The following is a 21,425-nucleotide window of genomic DNA, read 5'->3' on the forward strand; positions in this document are numbered from 1 at the left end:
CTGGTGCAGAAAAAGTAATCCAGGTAGCAAAGAAAGCGAATGTTTTCACAAAAGAGAATTCATGATTTGCGTGACACACAGTAGTGTATGGGTGGCATTTTGTGTTAATAAGAGTGTTTAAATTAACACAGATCCAGAAGCAGTGTTTCAAACTACCCGCTGCAGAGTGAACACATTAAAGTTGCCCATACTGGCTGGCCAGCCGTCATTTTAACCCTGCGGTGCTGTATGGGATGTTCAGGTACCATGACGAACTTAACTTGCAGCCATAACAAAGCAGTCTCCACATCTCCCCTTGTGACTGTGAATGAAACATTACCTCCTCTGGAACAGCTCTTATGTTGGTAAATCCTTTCCGGAATACTACAAATACGCGACTTGCGCCGCAGCGTAGAGCAGACGTAGCGCAGTCAAACGCGGTGTCTCCTGCTCCGAGTACAATCACAGATCCCTTCAACGATGGCAGCGAAGAGCGGCAGGCGCACATCCCTGATGGTAAAAGAGGGGAACAGATGTTCAAGGAGAAACACTCTTTACGCACGGCAGCTCTTGAGTAGCGTAGGCTTAGAGCAGTGTAAAATTGCATCTTGCAGTTTCCAAGCACGGAGTGTCAGCATTACATGATTGTGCTTCGGTGAAAGACAGTTTTAGTCTCATTTTTAAAATGTGCTCTGACATGCAATTTCATAGTCTGTGCATTTGGCTGTGAGCTCTTTCGAATTCTTACTGTGATATAGCCAGAGTCACAACATGCTGAGGCAATTTTACTAAATTAGATTTATAAGCAAACACAAAGAATTATCATATTATATTTCTGATAAATTCCTCTAAACGCATTGGTCTGTACTATGCAAGAAATCAAACATCACCCACACAACATCATACAGCTGGTTGACCTTGCCAGGGTCTAGTGCTTCATCACTGAGATTACAAAATCATTACACCTGGTACTTATGCTTACACCAGCTATGCTATTGGTTCAATTATGCAATTATGCAATAAATACACACACAAATCGAAGGCCTCAAAACCTCACAGTTGGTCTGTAAATTGATGTTTCTGTTGGTCAATGGTGTCATCTTTTGTCCTGTGTCACTTTATTGGCAAGGCCACTTTGCAATTACATCGTTGCCAATATCTGATAATTCCCCCCTCTCCCCTTATAAAGCTTTGCTCTTATCTATGATTCGGATATGCATGAAATTGTTATGAAAAAGATATTTAATGTTCCCAAATACTGCATTACATTTGCACTCATTGAACACAAACACACACGCTTTACCCGTAGATACAAGGATGATCTACAACACCACTCCCTCATTGTGCCATACAATCCCCGCCTCATCGCCTTTCCCCCCTTACGCAATTGATGCACCCACACAAGGAGGTCACTAGAGGAGCTTTTTACTCTGCATCAACATCATTAGTTAACAGCTAGATTTAACAAGGATAGGCAGGGGCATTACCGCATCATTTGGGATTACTCAAGAGTTCCAACATTGAGAAGATCTTTTGAAAGGACTGTTCCTAGATGAAGGTGGACACACTCATACACTTGGTCATTCTCTGACCAATAATATCATTGGGCACCAGGTGAGAGTAGTTGCTTTTGTTTAGTACTAGACGTCCAGCATGCATCTAAGGTGCTCAAGATGGCTTTCAACATGTGTAATGCATTATCAAGCGTATTTGCCATTGCCTAAAAGCTATCTGGCCTGTTAGTTCATATTTACTTTATTGATGCCTCAAGGGTTGGGCCGACTCATCCACAGTTATTGTAGGGTGTGATCCTTCATTCCATTTATCCATGCTGGGTTGCAACAGCAACATTTAATCTTTCCTGAGTTTGTAGATCTCAGCGGACCATATTTTTCATTTCTGGACTTACAGCACAAAATCTACCACCGTTACTGAATGGCTTCTCAGATTCAAGTAAGTGCATTGCAGTTGCCTCTAGAAACAGAGTTACATTTCTGCTAGTGGGAAGCGTTATCACATTTGGCAAAAGAACTTGCTTCCTAATTTCCCGAGGAAAACTTGCGCCCCTACCTCAACAGCCCCGAACTAGCACCCCCCCTTCGCCAACAACCCCAACACCCGAGCAGAAACTTACAAGGCCATTATAACTAATGCCATTAACGAAATAGCACCACTCGAATGGAAAAAAGAAATCCCTACACTCCAACTTTTGGTTCACTGACGAACTTCAGTCTTTGCACTCATGTAAAAGAATAGCCCTGAAAAATTGGCAAACCAACCCCAGTGACAGTGCCAAAAACGAGTTCAACCTAATCTCCCACCAATACAAAGCAGCTATCACCTCAGCTAAAGCCAATGCCTTTAACACTTGCATCTCTAATGCCAAATTGCACTCTAAAGAAATCTTCTCAATTTTCAATGATCTAATCTCCCCACCCAATACACCTGATGAAATAGTGAAAGACGAAGCATGGTGCGCTAGTATCCAATCTGCCATGCTACACAAAATTGACCTCCAAAAGAAAATTAAGGACCACTGCAAAGCCCTACCACCGCAAACTGGGCTCAAACTTGCCAATTCTATTCCCGCCTCAACCAACTCCACCAAACCTGACTTCTCCTTCAGGGACGTCACTGAAAAAGAAGTTATTAACTTACTCAAAAAGCTCAAACACCCCCCCCCCCTGCAAAGGGGACATATGCCCACCTAAACTCATAAAGGACTGCGCAGACTGTCTCGCTCCACTTTTCACAGCATTCATCAATGTGTCTTTTAAATCAGGCATTTTCCCAGCCAGCCTCAAAGAGGCTCTCTACACCCAAACAACTACAACCGATAACCACAGTGCCATTCCTCCTGAAATTACTGGACACATCCGCTCATAGTCAAATTGAACACTTCCTGGAAATACACTCCATTTTAGGGACCAGGCAATCAGGGTTCCGGAAAGGTCACGGCACTGAAACAGCTCTGGTGGATCTAAAGAACCAGATCACCCAAATTATGGATAAAGGCAAGCCAGCCTTACTGCTTCTCCTAGATCTCTCAGCCACTTTCGATCTGGTTGACTACAAGACTCTCACATCACACCTTTCCCTCTCGGCTAACTTCTCAAAAGAAGCAGAGCAATGGATCACTTCCTTCCTCGAAGGAAGAGCCATGAAAGTTTTCTCAGACATAGCAAACACTACACCCACGACAATCAACTGCAGAGTCCCGCAGGGATCTTGCACAGCTCCCACAGTATACAACTTGTTCACAAAGCCCCTCTTCGACAAGCTGGACTCACTTGGCATTGTGTATACTAAATACGCTGATGATAAACAAGTACTTATACCCCTCTCAGGCTCATACTACGAAGACGCCAAGGCACTCCATAAGATCTACTCCACCATCCAGGCTTGGATAGCAGTAAATGGACTCAGCCTCAATGGGGACAAGACAGAAATCATGATACTAGGCCTAAAGAACACCCTAACCAAACTTTATGAATTATACGCCAACTTTACCATTGACGACTCTATTATCCCAGTATCTACAGCCGTTAAGACACCGGGAGTATACCTAGACTCCTCATTAACCATGACCAGACAAGTTAGCGCGATCACGTCCTCCTCCGCGCATACCACCAAATTAATTGATGCCATAAAACAATACCTATCCAAACCCAACTGCATATCAATAGCTGGAGCAACCATTGGAGCCAAACTAGACTATTGCAATGCCCTCCTAGCAGGCACATGGGCAAAAAACCTAAACAGGCTACACGTCACTCAGAACAATGCTTTCCAGGCTGCCCTAAGCATCCCTAGAAGAGATCATATCTCCCAGGCAAGACAATTAGCTCAGTGGCCCCCGGTCAAGGACCATATCACCCTCAAAATCCTTACCCTCACACACAAATGCCTCACTTTCTCTGCACCTTCATACCTATCTGAAACTATCTCCAAATTCTCATCTTCACGCCCCACCAGGACACAATACACCAACCAACTCCACATCCCACAGATCAATACAGCTAAAGCTGGTGGCCTAGGCTTCCCATACATTTCTGCCAAATCCTGGCAAAACTATACTCAAAACTGTCCTGTAAATATGGACATTATTGCCTTACCTGTAACATTCCTGTATAACCATGTATATGTAACTAAGATATGTATGTAACAAGCGCCACGATGCCCCTGGGCTGTTACGCGCTTTACAAATCTGAATGAATAAATTCCCTGTCTATGGACAGATTTTAAAAAAAAATCATTGAAAAACGTTTTGTACATCAGGCCCCCTGGATCTTGCCTTTTCGTTGTGGTTCCAATACTTAAATTAGGATTGTTCCAAATCTGGGAGTAGGCGCAACATCTTGATTAATATTGCAAACATCTTCTCAGTGTTGTCAAATCCTTTGCTGAAAGGTTTCCACTCAGGCACCAACAGAGTTCTCTCTGCACAACTCACCACCACCTCGTGCCACGTCAGTTTCAATTGTCACCAAAGGTGACATCTCACCAAAGCTCTTCATAAAGAAATGCCTCCCTTGCCATAATACAACGCTCCCTTGGTACTGATAAAATGGACAATCTTTTCTTGTGTAGTTGAGTTTTTTCCCACTTTGCTGAGGATGCACATGAGTAGCTGGTCTATATAATCACCCGGATGTGAATCTGCATATTGGTTAGTGTGTGAAGATTGCTTTATGTAGTCCTTTATTTTCATCACGCCTAGTATAACCCACAGTGTTTAGTAGGAGGTCACACGTTGGTTCTTCATTGCATTGTATACTTCTTCTTATTTTCCTATTGCACCATAATGCATAGATATTTTACCTGCTCATTCCCATGTTCTTTCCTAGGGGGGGTCTGAAGATCTTAACTCTCTAGGTATTTTCGTATATCATATGATCATTTATAATGCACCTGTACACAAGTGTTCTAGGCACAAAAAGGCAAGGGAGGGGAAAGAGAGGAGGATAAAACCAACAATCTTACTGTGGCTTGTACCATTCAGATCATGTACGTGCAATAAAGCAAAGTCTAGGGGCAGAGGGGGTTGGGAGGGAGAAGTGCAAGGGAGAGGGAAAGGGGAAGGAACAATTGGGGTATAAATTGTCTGTGTAAGTGCAGCCAGGGCAGCGGGGCTCTAGATAAGTGTAAGGAGGAAGGGAACTGTAGAGTTACAGTTCCAGACGCTAAGTGTGCGAGAGGCCCAGAGGCAGTACAGGGGCGACGAATGCTTGAGCCTAGCACCTGGTGAGACTCAGGGGGTAGACAGGACTCCAGTAAGTGCAGCAGATAGGCAGGTCAGCAGGGAAGAGAGAGAGAGAGAAATAAGATGTGAAAAGGAAGGGCTTAATCTGCTTCCGTAACTTCAGGTGGTCCAGCTCAAGTTTGAAAGGGGCAGGAAGGCCATTCCAGGGGGAGGCACCTGAAGAGGAGAGAGATCTTTGCCCCTCTCTCTGCCTGAAGAAGCGTCTGACCCTCAGAGAGTTAGAGGTGGCTGAGCGAAGGGGTCAAGAAGGAAGGTGTTTAGGAAGAGAGAGTTGGATGTAATGTGGGCCCGGCCGCAGAAAGCCTTGTGGACAATGCAGAGGACCTTGTACTTGATACTTGCAGCCACCGGGAGCCAGTGGAGGGATTTCAGGCTGGAGACATACGGTCCCTGGGCTTGTGGCCAAGGACAAGTCTTGCATTCCTATTCTGGATTAGTTGCAGAGGGCAGAGAGTACAGGAAGTTAAATTGAGAAAGAGGATGTTACAGTAGTCCAGCCTAGAGAGAGCCAGGGCTCTGGAGATTCCGGGGGAAAGTGAGAAAAGGAAGAATACCTCTAAGGAGGTGTAGCTGGTAGTGGGCCTTCTTGGCAATCTAAGTGATGTGAGGAGAAAAGGAGAAAATGTAGTCAAAGATGACACCAAGTTTTTTTGCCTCACAGGAAGGCGAAGGATGAGGGCCCTAGGAGGGCGGCCGGAGTGAGAGAGGGAAAGGGGCAGCGGGGGCCCAATGAGAAGGACCTCAGTCTTACTGGCATTAAGGCAGAGCTCATTGGAGGTGCACCAATCCTGAATCATGGATAGACAGTCAGGAATGAGCGAGAGAGGAGAGGAGTCTGCGGGGAGCCTGAAAGAGAGCTGAGTGTCATCCGCATAACACTGACACCGAAAGTCAGAGGAGAAGGTAGAGATAAGGTTGGACAAAGGGGCCAAGTAGACATTGAAGAACCAGGATGAGAGGTTAGAGTCCTGGGTAACACCACGTGTGGAGAGGGAGGTGGTAGAGAGAAAGGACCCAAGTTGGATCTGGGAGAATAGGTCCTAGAGGAAGGAGGACAACCACTCCAGGGCCTGATCCGTGATGCCCCGGTTCTCACAGAGTTGATTGACCAGGATGGCATTGTTTACAGTGTCAAAAGCAAGGAAAGGTCAAGGAAGATGAGGACAGAATGAAGGATGGAATCAAGACTAGAGAGCAGATATTCACGGGTGTCCAGGAGAGCAGTTTCCATGCCTCTGGCTGCTCTGAAGCCAGACTGATTCAGTGTGGAGTGTAAGCTGGGAGATGGCGAGCTTTTACTGGAACTTGCCCAGTAAAAGAGTGATAGAAATCAGGTGATAGTTTGCCAGACAGGTTGGATTGGCTGAAGGCTTTTTGAGGAGGGGATGCACAAGAGAGTGCTTGAGGAGAGAGGTGAAAGTTCCCGTAGCAAAAGAGTAATTGAAGAAATCGGCCAAGGCTGGAGTGAGGGTGTCAATGTGGTCCTTGATGGTTCTGGAGGAGCAGTGGAGCACCTGTCTGGACAACACTTTCATAGATCGGACTTGTCTGGAAACCTCATCAGGTGCAGCTGAAGAGAAAGCGGAGAAGGGAGGAGGCCAGAGGGGGGTCGAGAGAGGTACAGAGAGAAGAAGAGGAGAGAGACAACAAGATGTCCTGAGTTTTAGTGGTGAAGTGAGAAGCCAGAGCCATACAGAGTGCCTGGGAGGGAACAGGGGAGGTGGAGACTGCAGAAGGATTGGCCAGATTTTAAAGAGTTTGTCTGTGCTTTTAGAGGCTGCAGTGATGTAAATGCAGATGTGGTCTCTCTTCTTAGACAGGAGAGAGAGTCTGTATTGCCTTTGGAGCAGGCAGCAGGCCAGTTTGTCAGAGGATGCACTCAATGCCCTCCACTTCTTCTCAGCCAGCCTACACTTGAGTTTCAGGGTGGCAAGGTCGGAGTCATACCAAGAGTTGCACTTGGAAGTAGGCTTCAGATGGACTCTCATGACAGGGGCAAGGACGTCCAGAGTGTTGGAGATAGAAAAATGCAGGTTAGAGAGGGCTGTGTCAGAGTGGGAGTCAGCCGAAGACATAGGTGGAGCAGGGAAAGTAGTGACAAAGACATTTAATGACACACGCTTCATGGCCAAATGACCGAGAAGGTAGGTGGCAGTGTTGCGGTGGGCTTAGGCTTCGGGACAAAAAGCATCAGGTGAGAAGAGGCAGAACGTTGTCAGTCCAACAGAGAGGACTAGTGATAGGGCTCAAGAGGGGAAAGTCTGAGGAGATTAGAACATCCAAGGTATGCCTGGCAGTGTGTGGCGGACCGGAGGGTAGAAGGAAAGAGAAGAAGTGTCAGAGAGGTTGTGGAAGAGCCCTGAGGAAGGATTAGAGGCATCCAGGTGGATGTTGAGGTCTCCGAAGGAGGAGATGTTGGGAGGTAGAGTTAAGGAGAGAAGAGTAGAGGTCAGCCCACTCTGAGTGGAAGAGGGTGACCTGACCAGGTCACAGTTAGAGAGAGGCCAGCAGAGATAGAGAGCCTGTAGACCAGGTATCCAAAGGAGGAGTAGGCCTGCATAGGAATGAAAGAAGCAGAGATCCAATCTGGAAAGATCAGCTACTCCACCTCTTGGGCGGTTGGTTCTGGGTCCAGAGAGGATCTTGTAGCCATCAGGGAGGAGAGTATCAAAACTCATGACAGAGCTGCCCGTGAACCAAGCCTCGATGAGAGTGAGGACATCCAGAGCAAGTTCTTCGAGGAGGTGGCAGAAGTCAGAGGAGTGTTTGACAGCAGAGTGAGAGTGGAGAGTAGCGACATGGAGCAGGTTTTCCACATTTGAAAGACTTCCATGGAGGGGTACAGGCTTTAGGTACGCCCTGCCAAAGTGGTAGAGGGGTCCGACACTGGGTAGAGGTGGTAGAAGGAGGTGGTAAAGTGGCCAGAGAGGAGGAGGAGTGTGCCAGCGAGGCAACAGGAGAAGGAGGTGGTGGTGGAGCCAGAGAGGTGCTGGTAGGAGGAGCAGGAGAATAAAGGAAGTTGATAGGATGCTGGAGATGCATATCGAAAAGGAGGAGATTGGGCTGAAAGCCCTGGACCAAGACAGTGCCATTCATATATACATTTATGATGGCCTTAGAGGAGTGACAGGGGGCCAAGATGACCTCCGACTGAGTGTCACCATTAATGGGACAGGAGGAAAAAGGAGAGATAACAGAGACCATGTGACAGGTGCATAGGTTTGGAGAGGGAAGGACAAAGAAGATGTTGGTAAGAGTCTGTCTGGAGAATGCATTGATATGGTTATCCGTGATAGGGAGGCCTGGGTTGCTGCAATGCAAAACACTCACATTCAGCTTTCCTAAAATGAGGGGGAAAGGCCCAGTTTTCAAATACAGCAGCAATGCAAAACACCCAGATTCAACTTTCCTAAAAACAGGGAACAAGACCTAGTTTTCAAACAAAACAGCAATGCAAATGGATGTGACTTTCCTGTGGAGATGTGGGAGGCTAAATAATACAATTTACTGAGATGTTTATGTGTGGTGCGGTAAATGACGTAGGAATGCTGTAAATTGGATGTGGGTTCATCATAGTGAATGGTTATGGGTACTTCGAGTCTTAGCCCCAAATGTCTGGATTCTCATATCTCAAATAGTACCCTTGATAGGGGACAGTTTATTTTTGTCACTTTCTAAGCTCAGAGGTCTCTTGAAAGGAAATTTTTGACTGAAATCCTTGCAAGCAACCCACTGGACATTGACTATCATAGACATAAAGGTTATGTTATGTTAAGTTCTCTTATACCATGCACCGTTATCATTGGCATAGTCTCCAGGTGCTCACGTGGCTCAGTAAGAAAGAGGGCAGTGGGGTTAGTGAGGGCAGAGGGATAGGATAGAAGGTCTTCTCTTCTGGTGAAGCTTGCAGAACCAGGAGAAACTGGTGTCTTTATGTGACATCTTTCTAAGTGAGTTTTGATTGTGTGCACTGGCTTATTGAACCCGGGAAGGGTAAGGCCCAGTGTCTGGGATTGTTTGTTGTATGCAAATGTTTGTTATGTTGGATATGTTTTTGTATGCTGGGTGTGTAGTATAGCTGGCCTTTGGGTGTGTGTGGTACTTAGTCGGTATGTGGGATGAGAGAATGAGAAGTATCTGTTAGTACATTGGCTGCCCTCAAAATTCATCTAGGTGCAATGCCTTGGCTTCCCTCGATAGGATCCTCTAAGTGCAGTGTGTTGGCTATCTGTGTAATTCATCTAAGTGCAGTATATCAGCTACCCTCATAAAACCTCTAAGTGCAACACATTGGCTACCATCATAAATCTTCTAAGTACAATGCATTGGCTAACTTTACAGTTCATAGGTGTCCCGAAAGTGCATTTTCCTCAGTATGGAGAAGACATAGGACCAGTAGTCACTGCTGAATGCCTTTTCCAATTCAATGCTCAACATCACTGCTGACATCTTCAACTCTTCTCTCATTTGAATAATGTTTGTCTGGCTGCTGTGTGTTGCCTATCCCCCTTTCTCTTTCACTGACAGAAGGGGGATGGACGTGATTGCTCTGGGGAGACTGGGTCGATCAAACACTGTAGACTGTTTTCAAGATGTGCTACTAAGATCCACTGACCAGGCCTTGGTATTTTCAAATCCTGATGTAGGGAACTCCCCCCCCCCAAGGGCATCTGAGGCACATACAGCCCTGCCAGGGATCATGGAACACATCAATGCATGCCACATAATGAAAAGAACAAAATTCAACCACACCTTCCCATCCTAAGAGAATTTCACTGGATTCACATATCAGCCGGGATGGCCGTAAAATTGCATACACCACATATAAGGCAACGTCTGCCTCAAAACCAGCCACAAAATGTGCAGTCTCAATTGGGGAATGCTCCAATTAAAGGCAGACAATTGCAGCAATTGAGACTTAAATGGTACACAAAGAGAAACCCAGAAACAGTTATCGTCTTGCTATGCCACAGCCTACTGGAACACCATCCCAGTCACAATCAGGTCTGTTGAAATGCTCCCACAGCCATGAAGAAATTCTAGACCCAGATATTCAGCAAATATCTCGAAATCACCTGAGATCTAGTACCCCTAAGTATATACCACCCCTGGAGTATGGGATATTAATCCAACTAAGTCCTTTAACACAGCCTTCCACAGACCTCTTTTAACCCCAAATTACTTGTAAAGTACTCCACTCCTTTACATATAGGTTTACACTGCAACAGATAAAATACAAAGGCAACTACCTAATGTTAGTCTTTGGCAAAGAGCGAGTTGCAGGGAGATATTCTGAAATAAATCCTTGTATGTCACCAGTACCTCCTAAAAGTGCTCAGTAAACTTGAGCATCGTAGGAAAAATGTTAATGTTCAGGTAAGTATATGTTGGAGTCACTGTGACAGAATGCCATCTGCGTGGGTTGATTTGTTTAACACAAAATGATGCTGGTAACTTCAGAAAGTGAGCTCTGCTAATCGGACCTCACACTGTTAACGGCTCAATGCTGGAAAAGTGTAGTGCGCATATATTCTCTTGCCTAACTCAGTCTACTGACACTCCAGCAACTGAAATGTAGTTTTGCAACAGGGCAGCAACAGATACAATGCCCAATCCCGACAAGTAGCCCGATGGGATTTAAATTTAATCAAGCCATAGTCAGCCCCTAACAGTGTGCACACGATATCCAAATTAGATACATTACATGGCCACGGTAGTGGCCGTGTAGTTATGGTTAAGTTGCTAATCCCATAGGAAGAGCACTTTTTGGGCGGCTTATAACTTCGCTCCCCCTTGACGAATCCTCACCAAACTTTGCAAAAATAGTATATGGCCCACTCTGAATTTGCAACGTTTAGTGCGGTTTGGTCCGGGGGGGCAAAGTTATAGGGGGGTCCCAAAATGTATTTTTTTCCCATAGACTTAATGGGAAAAAACTTTGCTCACGCCTACAGCCTAAACCGCTCAACGGATTTTCACCAAATTTGTGGCAGGAGCGGCAGCTTGGTCCCAAAAGCGTGCTTTTGTTAATTTGGTGTAAATCTGTCCAGTAGTTTTTTTTTTTTTAAATTACCAAAACATAAAGCAAAGTGATATCTATGTCGGGTCCGCAGACACACTTCTCGGTTCGGTCTGCGGACAGTGTCCTGATTGGCTAATCAGCTTGTGTCATGTCCGCGGACATGCGACATGTTCGCTGATTGGATGGTGAGGAGCGTGAAGTGTGTCAGATTTTTGGAAACGCCCGCCATCTTGTATCGCGGACAACGGCCGATGTCTGCGGACATCACAGTAAAAACATATGAAAAAACACAGCATTCCACTTGTCAAACTTATCAAATAATCTCTGGGGAGGTGAGGGGTGATGAGGATGGGATGGGATATGGCTGCAAGAAGCAAAAAAAACATGTGTTTTTTGCTGCAAAAGTCTGTGAACAGTCCGGATGTTCGTGAACAGTCCTGAAAATTTTGCGAACACCTCAGCATTACAGGGTTGGTGAAATACAGTTCTTGGATGGCTTATAACTTTGGCGCCACTTAATGGAACTGCATGAAATTTTGCATGTATATTACTGGGCTGATTCTGAGTGAGTATGCAAAGTTTGTTGGGATTCTGTCATGAGGGGGTAAAATTAGAGGTGGGGTCTCAAAATAAGGTAAAGGTTTATAAATGAGGTGCCATTTGATGAATCCTCACTTAATTTGGGAAACTGATAATACATTTAGATAGGAATGTTTTTCCGAAGTTTAGTAGGATTTTGTGAAGAGGTGGCAAAATTAGAGGGGGGTCCCAAAATAATGTAAAGGCTTATAAATGAGGTGCCATTTGACGAATCCATACTTCATTTGGCAAACTGATAATAGATCAAGATATACATGTTTTTTGCGAAGTTTGGGTGGATTTTGTCAAGAGGTGCAAAATTAGAGTCGGGGTCCCAAAATTATTGTAAAGGCTTATAAATGTGGTGCCATTTAACAAATCTACACAAAGGTTTGCAAAAAGATTATAGCTCTAGATTTAGATGTTTTCGGAGAGTCTGAATGGATTTTGTGAAGCGGGGGCTAGGTTATATGACGATTGCTTGTGCATACATTTGACACTTTTGAAAAAATAAAACATGGGTGGATTTCCAGCAAACTTACATAAGGAGCATTGGCAAGGACCTACAAGCATGGTTTTGCAAATGTGCCAGTGTTTTAATATTTGACAAGTGTCATAATGTAGCTACAAAAGAATCGGTATACCTTTAGTAACTGAGGGGTAGCCTGTGGCCATGGGCAGTGGCCAGATTGTCCGAGTCATGGAATAAAGTCATGATCCAGACAATCTGGCTACTGGCCATGACCACAAGGGACAAAACATAGGATTAAAGTGGCCATGTCCACCTGGGTCTTGCTTTGTGGTAAAGTTATTCGAAATTAGGATAGATTTGAAAGGGAAGAAAAATGTGCTAGTGCTAATATGGTCATAGGGTTCTCTTTTTCCCTTCTGCAGGCTGCTACGGAAAGCGAAGAGGGGCCCTGTATGGAACCCTCACCTTCCCTTTCCATGGTGGCCATCCTGGAAAAGGATTTTCCTTCCTACACCTGGACGCCGCAGGCGTCCCTGTGTTGGAAGAAAAATCCTATTTTTTAGCACCCCGGGTTCCCGCTTTGGGAACCTAGGGTGTTAATGGCCTTCATCCCCCATTTCAGGGGCTGGAATGGGGGTATAATGGTCCAGAGACCTTGCTATCCACCCTCGCTTTTCTTGGGCTGATAACTTGGGCTGCTGGGCCGGTATCCACTGTTCCAGTCCCTGGAACAGAGGATGAACGCCACAATATTCCCATTAGCATAGCACAAAATGCAAATGGAAATGTTGAAAAATCTTATTTAGCCTATGTACTTTACTGAGAAATATAAAGTAGATGGAGTCTATACATTTTTTTTTTAGTTCTAATTTTTAACTGTGAAAGGTGGTTCCTAAAGGAATATGTATTTGTTTTGGCAGGAGAGCTGAGAACGAAAGGTGGGGAGGGAAATGAGGGAAGAGCAACCAAACACTAGTATGGAGGGGTAGGTGGACAAGGGAAAGTGTTGCATGTGTGTTATTTCTAAGTTAGGGGGCACTGTTTCTCATGCTCTTTGATTACAGCAGTGGTGGTGGTTCTTGGGGAGGAGCGATGGCATTAGCTGATGCCATTTTAAGATAAATAGCAGTTTTTCTAAAAGTATGTACTGTGTACTAGCTTGTTAATGGGTAATGAGTAGGAATAGGTGTTGGAGCTGTGCAAGGGATTTTTTGAAGTTGGAAGTTCCTAGATCAGTAAAAAATGCAGTTCCGAACTGTCTGCCAAGCAGAGATCTTATTGTGAAGTGCAGACGGGTTCTCAGACACGTCATCATGCCGCGCGCCAGCGTATGGACATGTGGCACTGTCCGGAAGGTCCGCTATGAAGTCAGATGTTCGTAGACGTCTACGGATGCAAAAATAGTTGAAATAGTTGCAAGAAGTGTATAGAAGTGTTAAAAATTATTCCAGATGGTGTGAAATGGCAGAGTTTTAAGGTGAAACATTGGAAATTGGACACAAATATTGCTATATTGGTTAAGTATGATATTAGTAAGTTGTAGGAAAATAGCATGCACTGGTAAAAACCTATGAAATTCAATGAAAAAACTTTGTTAAAGGGACGTTATGGTTAAGGTGCACTAATAAAAACCTATGAAATTCAATGAAAAAACTTTGTTGAAGGGACGTCATGGTTAAGTTGCACTAATAAAAACCTATGAAATTCAAAGATTAAGTTGCACTAATAAAAACCTATGAAATTCAATGAAAAAACTTTGTTGAAGGGACGGTTAAGTCGCACTAATAAAAACCTATGAAATTCAAAGAAAAAACGTTGTTAAACAGACGTTATGGTTCCAAGTAAAACCGAAAACCCCTGAAAGTCACCAGTTATGGTAAGCTAAGCAACCATAACTCGCGCCACCACCGTGCACTGCTAAGACTAACACCCAGGACATCAAAGATGACATCACAAACAATCATATTGAGACTGAGATGAAGAAGAAGTGGGTAGTGCTGAAGAACACACCACAGAACCAACAAGTGCAGACTATTCAATATTCTCAATCTGTCAGAATGAGTGCTACAAAAAGGGAATATGGACCAAACATGCTGTTGAGTCCTCCCAGGCAGAACTGCGATAGGCTGAACGAGATGCAAAGGAGAAGCAGATACCAGAATGCTGAGCGTATAGCAGTATGCTCTGGAGCAGAACTAGAGTGGAGAAAAGGCCACTTACCGAGCCAGCTCAGGACAGCACCCAGAGCCCTTGAATAAGGAGAAGGGCATGGATCAAGAAATGCACTGTCCAGAGAAACTCGGAACTTGTGGAGCCAACACATACAACAAACCGTCCGAGAAGGGTGGAAGAGCTCCCGCACAACTGCAGTTGCCCCAGAGAGGCCGAGACTCATGGGGACCAAGCCAAAATGTATGCAGGTAACCAAACTGATGAAAGGGAGTGAAGAAGAAGGCGGCAAGCAGAAAGGCTTAATGAAAAGTAAGCAAGGAGGGTCTGGGACCCAGAGAGCCATAGAAGTCTCAAATCACAGCTAGAGGGGATAGGACAGTAAATCAGGTATCCTACAAGCTGCAAGAGGAGAACATAAACCATATAAATACCTGGCAGGATAGTGAACCAGGAAGCTCAAGAAGTAAAATAAGCTCCATCCCTCTTCTTCATTGCAGTATCTAGTAAAGAAGAGAACCAGGCCTGCCAAGTGGGATTTGAGACCCCTGCCTAAAAAAAAGACTAAGAAATACCATGTCCACTCATCAACCAATACCTCACCTTGCACACAGCCTGAGTAATCCTCATCCACACCCCTCTGCAACATCCTTTCTCTCTGGTCTCTAGGTCTGCCTCCAACTCCTCTGACCTCACTGAAACATCGCCCAACTTCTGGCTTCCTATGCTTCCTATGTCTCCATTATGACTCCAGTTCCCCCTCCAATGGCTAGTCTCCACCACTGGTTCCATGGAGACATCTTTCCCTGTTCTCCCATCTGAGAAGGTAGAACAATCAGCAAAAGACAAGAAACCGAGGTGCGAAATGCTTACGTCTGAGTTTGTGTGAGGGCATTGCAGTCCTGTTAGTCACTTAGTTTGGCTGGGTAGCCATTCCCCAGAACTTCAGAGGTGAGCGTAATGTTCCTTTCAGCATTTTGATTATGCACCTGCCCCTGCTGTAGTCTGTGGCTCTATTTCACATAGTAAAATTGCCAGTTTTTGTTTGTAGGTACTGAAATTAGCACAGTATCTGAGAGGCCAGCTGAGCTTTTGGTCGGCTGAACTCCCAACTGTCTACCACTGTAAATGCTTCGAAATGTACTGTACTGGAAAAGATAGAAATAAACTATCCAACATCATGTGAGTCCGTTACAGGTTGATTGACAGTGGTACAGTGCAAAAGCAGAACTGGTACTAGAAAAAGTAGTATTTTTGATGGCCCTCTCAACTGCAAACTCTCCCCATAGAATGAAACGTGTCCCGACACCCTCTTGAAAAAGTCACCAGAGGAGGTGTCCAAACAGAGTTAAAGTTCAGGGTTCAAGAATCAACAGGCTGGTATGTGGTTGTTACAGAGGGAGCACTAGCCCACTTCAGTCAATGGAAACTGCAGTAGGTGACGGACCTCAAAGCACCACAACTCCTGGACAAAGGAGAACACTGAGAAATGTTCCAAAATATTTATTGGTGACTTTGGACAAGTGGTCACATAACTACATGAGGAGGAATCACCCAAGGAATTGAGGGCAAATGGAGAGTTTAGAGACCAAAGTTATGTTGGGCTAGTAATGGTTGGGCCACCAATTTGAAGCAATGTGCAACCAAAACCAAAGAAATTTCAGATGATCCAAATGAACAAAGAAAGAGCACAAGACAGAAACACCAGCATCTAAAAATATAATGAGAATACAAAGTAGGAATGCAAGCTATATTCCAAGACAGTAAGCAATAAATGGTCCCATGATGAGACCAATGACAGGTGCCAACTCATGAAATGCCAGATCAGACCTTCGGGGGGCAAATGCAAGCCACCCCAAATAAGGGCAGGGAAACTTAATCTTGAGGCATTGGTCCATAAGGATTTTGGAAAGTGTCAGTGCAGCAATGGCCAGGAAACTGTCCCATGACCAAATATACACTTCAGCTAGAAAGAGTAGGATTTTAGCAGCCATGTACAAGCCAGCAGAAAGATAGAGGATCCACAGTCAAACTAGTATTGCCACACCAAGTCCTCAGCAGCACTAGTTCATCGGTGGTGACAGTCGTTCACAAAATCAAACATATCTGAGGAATGCACAGGATTGTACCTAAACCAGTGCTCTCCACACAAAAAGCATCACACACATGTTTTGGCATCCATGCGATCAGGATGGACCTTAAATCTGCCAAACATGATGTACCACTCACACAGAATATAGTACAGGAAATCCAGTGCACTTTAAAACAGTCTAAACTTGTTTAAATGCAAGCAGGGGTGCTTGTGTTAGCTAAAGATGAGCCAAAAAAGTAGACATCGCAATTTTGGCCATGCCTAATGGTCGAGGCAGAAAAAGAGAAGGCACAAAGCAAAATGGCCATAAACAGGGCTTTAATACACTGGAGGCTACAACACTGGTGCATATGGCTACTGTGGGGAACATTTACCCACCCAGCAGAATTACCCTTAATCACCAATCTGCACTTCAGCAGTTACCAGGAAAATGGCTGCACTGGCACTGTTGAGCACTATCGCCTTAACTTAAAAACTGCGTTTTGCAGTCACCCAAATAATGGCTGCATTGTCTTTGCCAAGCACATATGCAGCAAGATGGAACCGGGAACATACGAAGAAAGGCTGTCAGTGTGTTTCCTTATGTGCACCAAAGAAGAGAGTTGAAAAGCAGTGCTGATTGGCTGCTAGCGCCAACATTTCTCATGAAAAAGGAAATATTTTGCATTAAAATAATGGAGTCTGATGCCCTGATCCAGTGAGACCCCACCATGCTCGGACATATTCAGGTTGTGCTCCAGCCAAAGATACCATTTCTCACTGACAGGCTGTGTCAGGCAAAATCTGTGAAATCACCAACAACTTTACTCCCAGCTGTACAGAAAAATTCTTGACATTTTGCTACAAAATATCCCAGATAAACTCTTTAAAAGAAACCCTATATCTCTGTGCATATGTCAGTTTCAAGGGATCTTTATTTGGACAGATGCTTGTGCATTAGAAACATGACTGGGGCTTTGGAAAGATTCAGAAAATGAATGTAAGAAGGCCGCATTTGAAAGTGACATCCCAGCAGAATTAACCATGTGTAAAAATGGTTCCTTTTTGCAAACAAAGAAAATGCTGTTTAAAAGTGAAATGTGGAGTTAAGGCCCTGTCCTTGCATAGACATGTGAGGGGGGGGGGGGTTGTTTTATTTCAACAACTTGCTTTTGGCTCAAGAAAAAAAATGCATGCATTTGCTGTACTAGGGAACCAGCAAAACAGGTTTTCTTGCTTGGCTTCAAAGGACATTTGTGTGCTGGCAACTTGAAAACTATGAATGGACCAAGAGTGAGCATCTCGACACTCATCAGACTTTGTGTGTGGGCTGTAGCCTTTAACACTAGAGTTCCAGGACACTTAGGTGTGAAATTGCAAATAACACTTCCCCTCAACTTAAACTGGAGGGCTTCAAAGCCAGCTCCAGAGCAGCCTTGGAAGTTATGCCTTTATTTGAGTGACAATGCTGGCCATCTCGCTCAAAAGACTATTTTGTTAATAAACTTTAAGGAGCTGATTCATGGAATTTGTGGGCCGAAAAACTGGGATTTGTGTGCCATTCCGTCCACAAATCCCTGTTTAACAAATGGGGATTTGCGGGCAGAATGGCACACAAATCCCCGTTTTTCAGCGCACAAATTCCATGAATCAGCCCCTAAGACTTGCAATCGGATCACGCAGGAGTTTTACTGTTTAAAAGCAATTTGTGTGGCTTTAAATTAAGATGTGGTAGCCTTCACTAGCATTTTGGGGATGGAAATAACGGATAATTGTATATTCTGAGGAAAGTGTATATGGTGCCACTTTGAAATTCAATACTAGCATGCCTTATGATAATATGCACACATGTATAAAGTTATAGAATTCTAGGTAAAATATGAAAATGATGAAACATTATTAGAAGGACGAAGGAAAAGTCCTACACACTTGGGAGTGGAAGTATTATGTTCTGTGTGGAATATTCAATGTGCCTTTATGATTTGTGAAAGCGACACAACTGTAAAAAGGTACAATTTATGTCAGAACTGATTTTTGGCAAAAATGACTGGGGGAGGCTTTGTACCTCATAAAAACACACCGCATAATACTCAGTCCCCTTCTTCAGTTCAATCTGCCCCTAAGGAGGAGGCGACAGGGGGGTGTGGCCATCCGCCATGTAAGGAAGACGTGCTTTCAGAACGCTCCGCCGATGTGCCCATTATACTGCTGCAAACATACTGACATATCAAGTAAAAACCTCTGGAAATTACCTGATTTGACTGCAGATCACCAGAAGCGCCACCACGCGAAACCTCGCACAACTGAGAGCCCCCGTCGAGGTAGCATTTCGCGCGGCGTGGGACCGAAGCCTGAAAGAAAATGGCACCCGCCGGCTAGCTGGCCTCTTTGATGAGACCCACACCATAGATGCAGGAAACGCGGGCTTGCCAAGAATGCTGTTTACCCAACGCCAGCGCTACGACACGGTGTACCCTGCAGCGGACACTACCCCGGCTTAAAAAGGGTGTCGGTCCACAGGTAATCGGAGCGGGACTCGGACCCGAGCCCTGCATAGACGCTGCCCCAGGGAGGTGCGACGGAGACCAGCGGGCTCGCAACGGTCCCGCCAATAGACAGAGGCGAGCAGCCCTGACAGGATGGGCTGCGACCGCAGAGGCCAGTGCCCTGCGTGCATCAGTGATCCAAGGACAGGGAGATCCAGCGATCCGTGCTGCGCCTGCGGAGTCCCGGAGTGGGGAACGAAGGATGCGAGGTAAGTAGCAGGGGGAGGGGGCCCAGAGGTTACAGCCGCTTCAGCAATACTTACGCGGTGCCCCCCGCTCCCCTCGTTGCTGCCGTCAGAGGACCTGTACACCCCCGAGCCATAATCTGCACCCCCACACGTTGATCAACGGGGGTGCGCCGGGGCCGGCAGCACACCATCTCAGCAGCCTTGCAAGGCCCCCGGGAACGCCGGCTGCACCATTGGTGCTGTGTGTACCACCAGACTTCATCAAGCGGGCTGAGCCGCACGACAGCGTGCATCCCGGGCCCCACCTGTGCACAGCAGTGACAGTAACAGAGATGTCCTGCCTGGTGAGACAGGCAGAGCCCCCCTAGTTGGGTTCGCTTCTGGGGTCCATACACCATACCCCAGATAGGAGGTGTATAGCCTGAACGCACCCCAGCATCTCAATAGAACTACCCCACGCACACCAAGAGTCACAAGAGAATTTAAAAAGGGGAGTCAAGAGCGCGTTGTGACAGCGCCACTACAGAACTCACCGCTGCTGTTACCCCCAAGCCAGCTTGGGACCAGACGGCCTTGCCTACCCTTGAGGGGATGTCCATGAAAGGAGCTAGAAGCAAGCACAGGCAAACCACCATGGAGACCTATGCGGCTGAGGGGGCCACCGGGTCTGATGTCAATTCTACCGCCAAGGGAGCGTCAGGGGCCGAGCCCCCGAACCGGCAAACTCACAGCTCATAGAGGCCATCATGACGTTACAGAAGACGATGGAGAGCAAAATAGACGCCATCGCCATTGACTTAAACCTGCTAAGGCAAGACGTGCGTTCCATACCCAGTAGAACAGAAGAACTGGAAACCCAAGTGCAAGAGAACTCTGAGGTAAAAACCCAGTTACTAAAGGACGTCGACGTCCAGGCGCAGAAGGTAAAGAACCTTGAAGAGAGGGCTGAGGAGGCAGAAGGCCGCGCACACCGAAATAACATCAGGATTATTGGCCTGCTGGAGGGCATCAAAGGAAATGACCCCACAAACTACATTCAGGATCTCTTACTACAAGAAATCCGAGCCAGAAAATTGTCACAGGGCTTCACCATTGAAAGGGCCCACCGATCCCTCACTAAACGGCCACCTCCAGGGAACCCGCCCAGGCCTATAATAGCCAAAGTTCTTAATTAGAGAGACAGAGAAACAATTCTGGCCCATTCAAGAGCAGGGGAATGCATACAGAGAGACTCTGCAAAAATCGCCATCTACCTGGAGTATACCCTGCAAGTCCAAATGAGCAGAGCCCAATTCATACACACAAAAGCTAAGTTGAAGAACGCTGGCCTTCGCTATATGCTCCTAAACCTGGCAAGGCTGAAAGTGCTGCGAGACAACACACCCTCTTATTCGACACCCCGGCTGACGCTAGCGAGTGGATGAATAGAGAACAGATACCGGACGTTGAAATGCGGCAGCGTAAACCACGGTCAGCTGCTTTCTAAGAAACAGCCCCCACATCCACCAATTGTTACACTTGGCAGATTCTGCATCATGTTCAACAGGCGACAACACTGATGCTAATGGAGCCACCCTGAACAAGAACTGCTTGGTTGGTATACCTACTGTAGCAGCTTCTTCCTACCCCCCGAAGTAGTTTGGGTAAATAGCCCACCCATAGGGCACCAAGTGATCTTAGGTCGAATGGTGCGGAAACGGGACAGTCAGAACGGGGGCAACCCCGCTAGACCTGTTAAGTAGTTTAGATTGGTTTTGTTGTTAGGGAGTTTAATGTTTAAAGTTTACGGGAAAGGGAACCCACAGGTTAGATTCCCGTTCAAAGTTGTATAGAGGGACCACCGAGACCACTTACTGCACCGTTGGCCACTAGACCTGAAGATCGAGCGGCCACGTGAGCCACCCACCAGTACGCAGCCACACCCCGCCCATGGCTAACAAAATTACATTTATATCATGGAACGTCAGAGGCCTGAACAGCTACGTGAAGCAACACCGCATCCAAACCTTCATGAGACGCCACAATATAGGAATCAACCTCCTACAAGAGACCCACCTAAATGCACAAAAGTTGTCAGCGCTGGCCAAGGCATGGAGAGGAACCCTAATAGGCACCACATACTCTAAATACGCCCGT

At 45.9% G+C, this 21,425-nt stretch overlaps 1 protein-coding gene across 1 annotated transcript in view; it reads right to left on the bottom strand.

Moving 5' to 3' along the window:
- The window catches only part of DPYD (dihydropyrimidine dehydrogenase), a 3,651,715-nt gene that overhangs the window by 1,907,496 nt on the left and 1,722,794 nt on the right, over positions 1-21,425 (bottom strand). The window contains exon 10 of the mRNA XM_069641531.1: positions 320-489. Coding sequence (XP_069497632.1) covers positions 320-489 — 170 coding nt within the window. The remainder of the gene's footprint in view (positions 1-319; positions 490-21,425) is intronic.

Source organism: Ambystoma mexicanum, chromosome 1q, assembly GCF_040938575.1.
Source record: "Ambystoma mexicanum isolate Mex_15411 chromosome 1q, UKY_AmexF1_1, whole genome shotgun sequence".
NCBI classification, from domain to species: Eukaryota; Metazoa; Chordata; class Amphibia; order Caudata; family Ambystomatidae; genus Ambystoma; species Ambystoma mexicanum.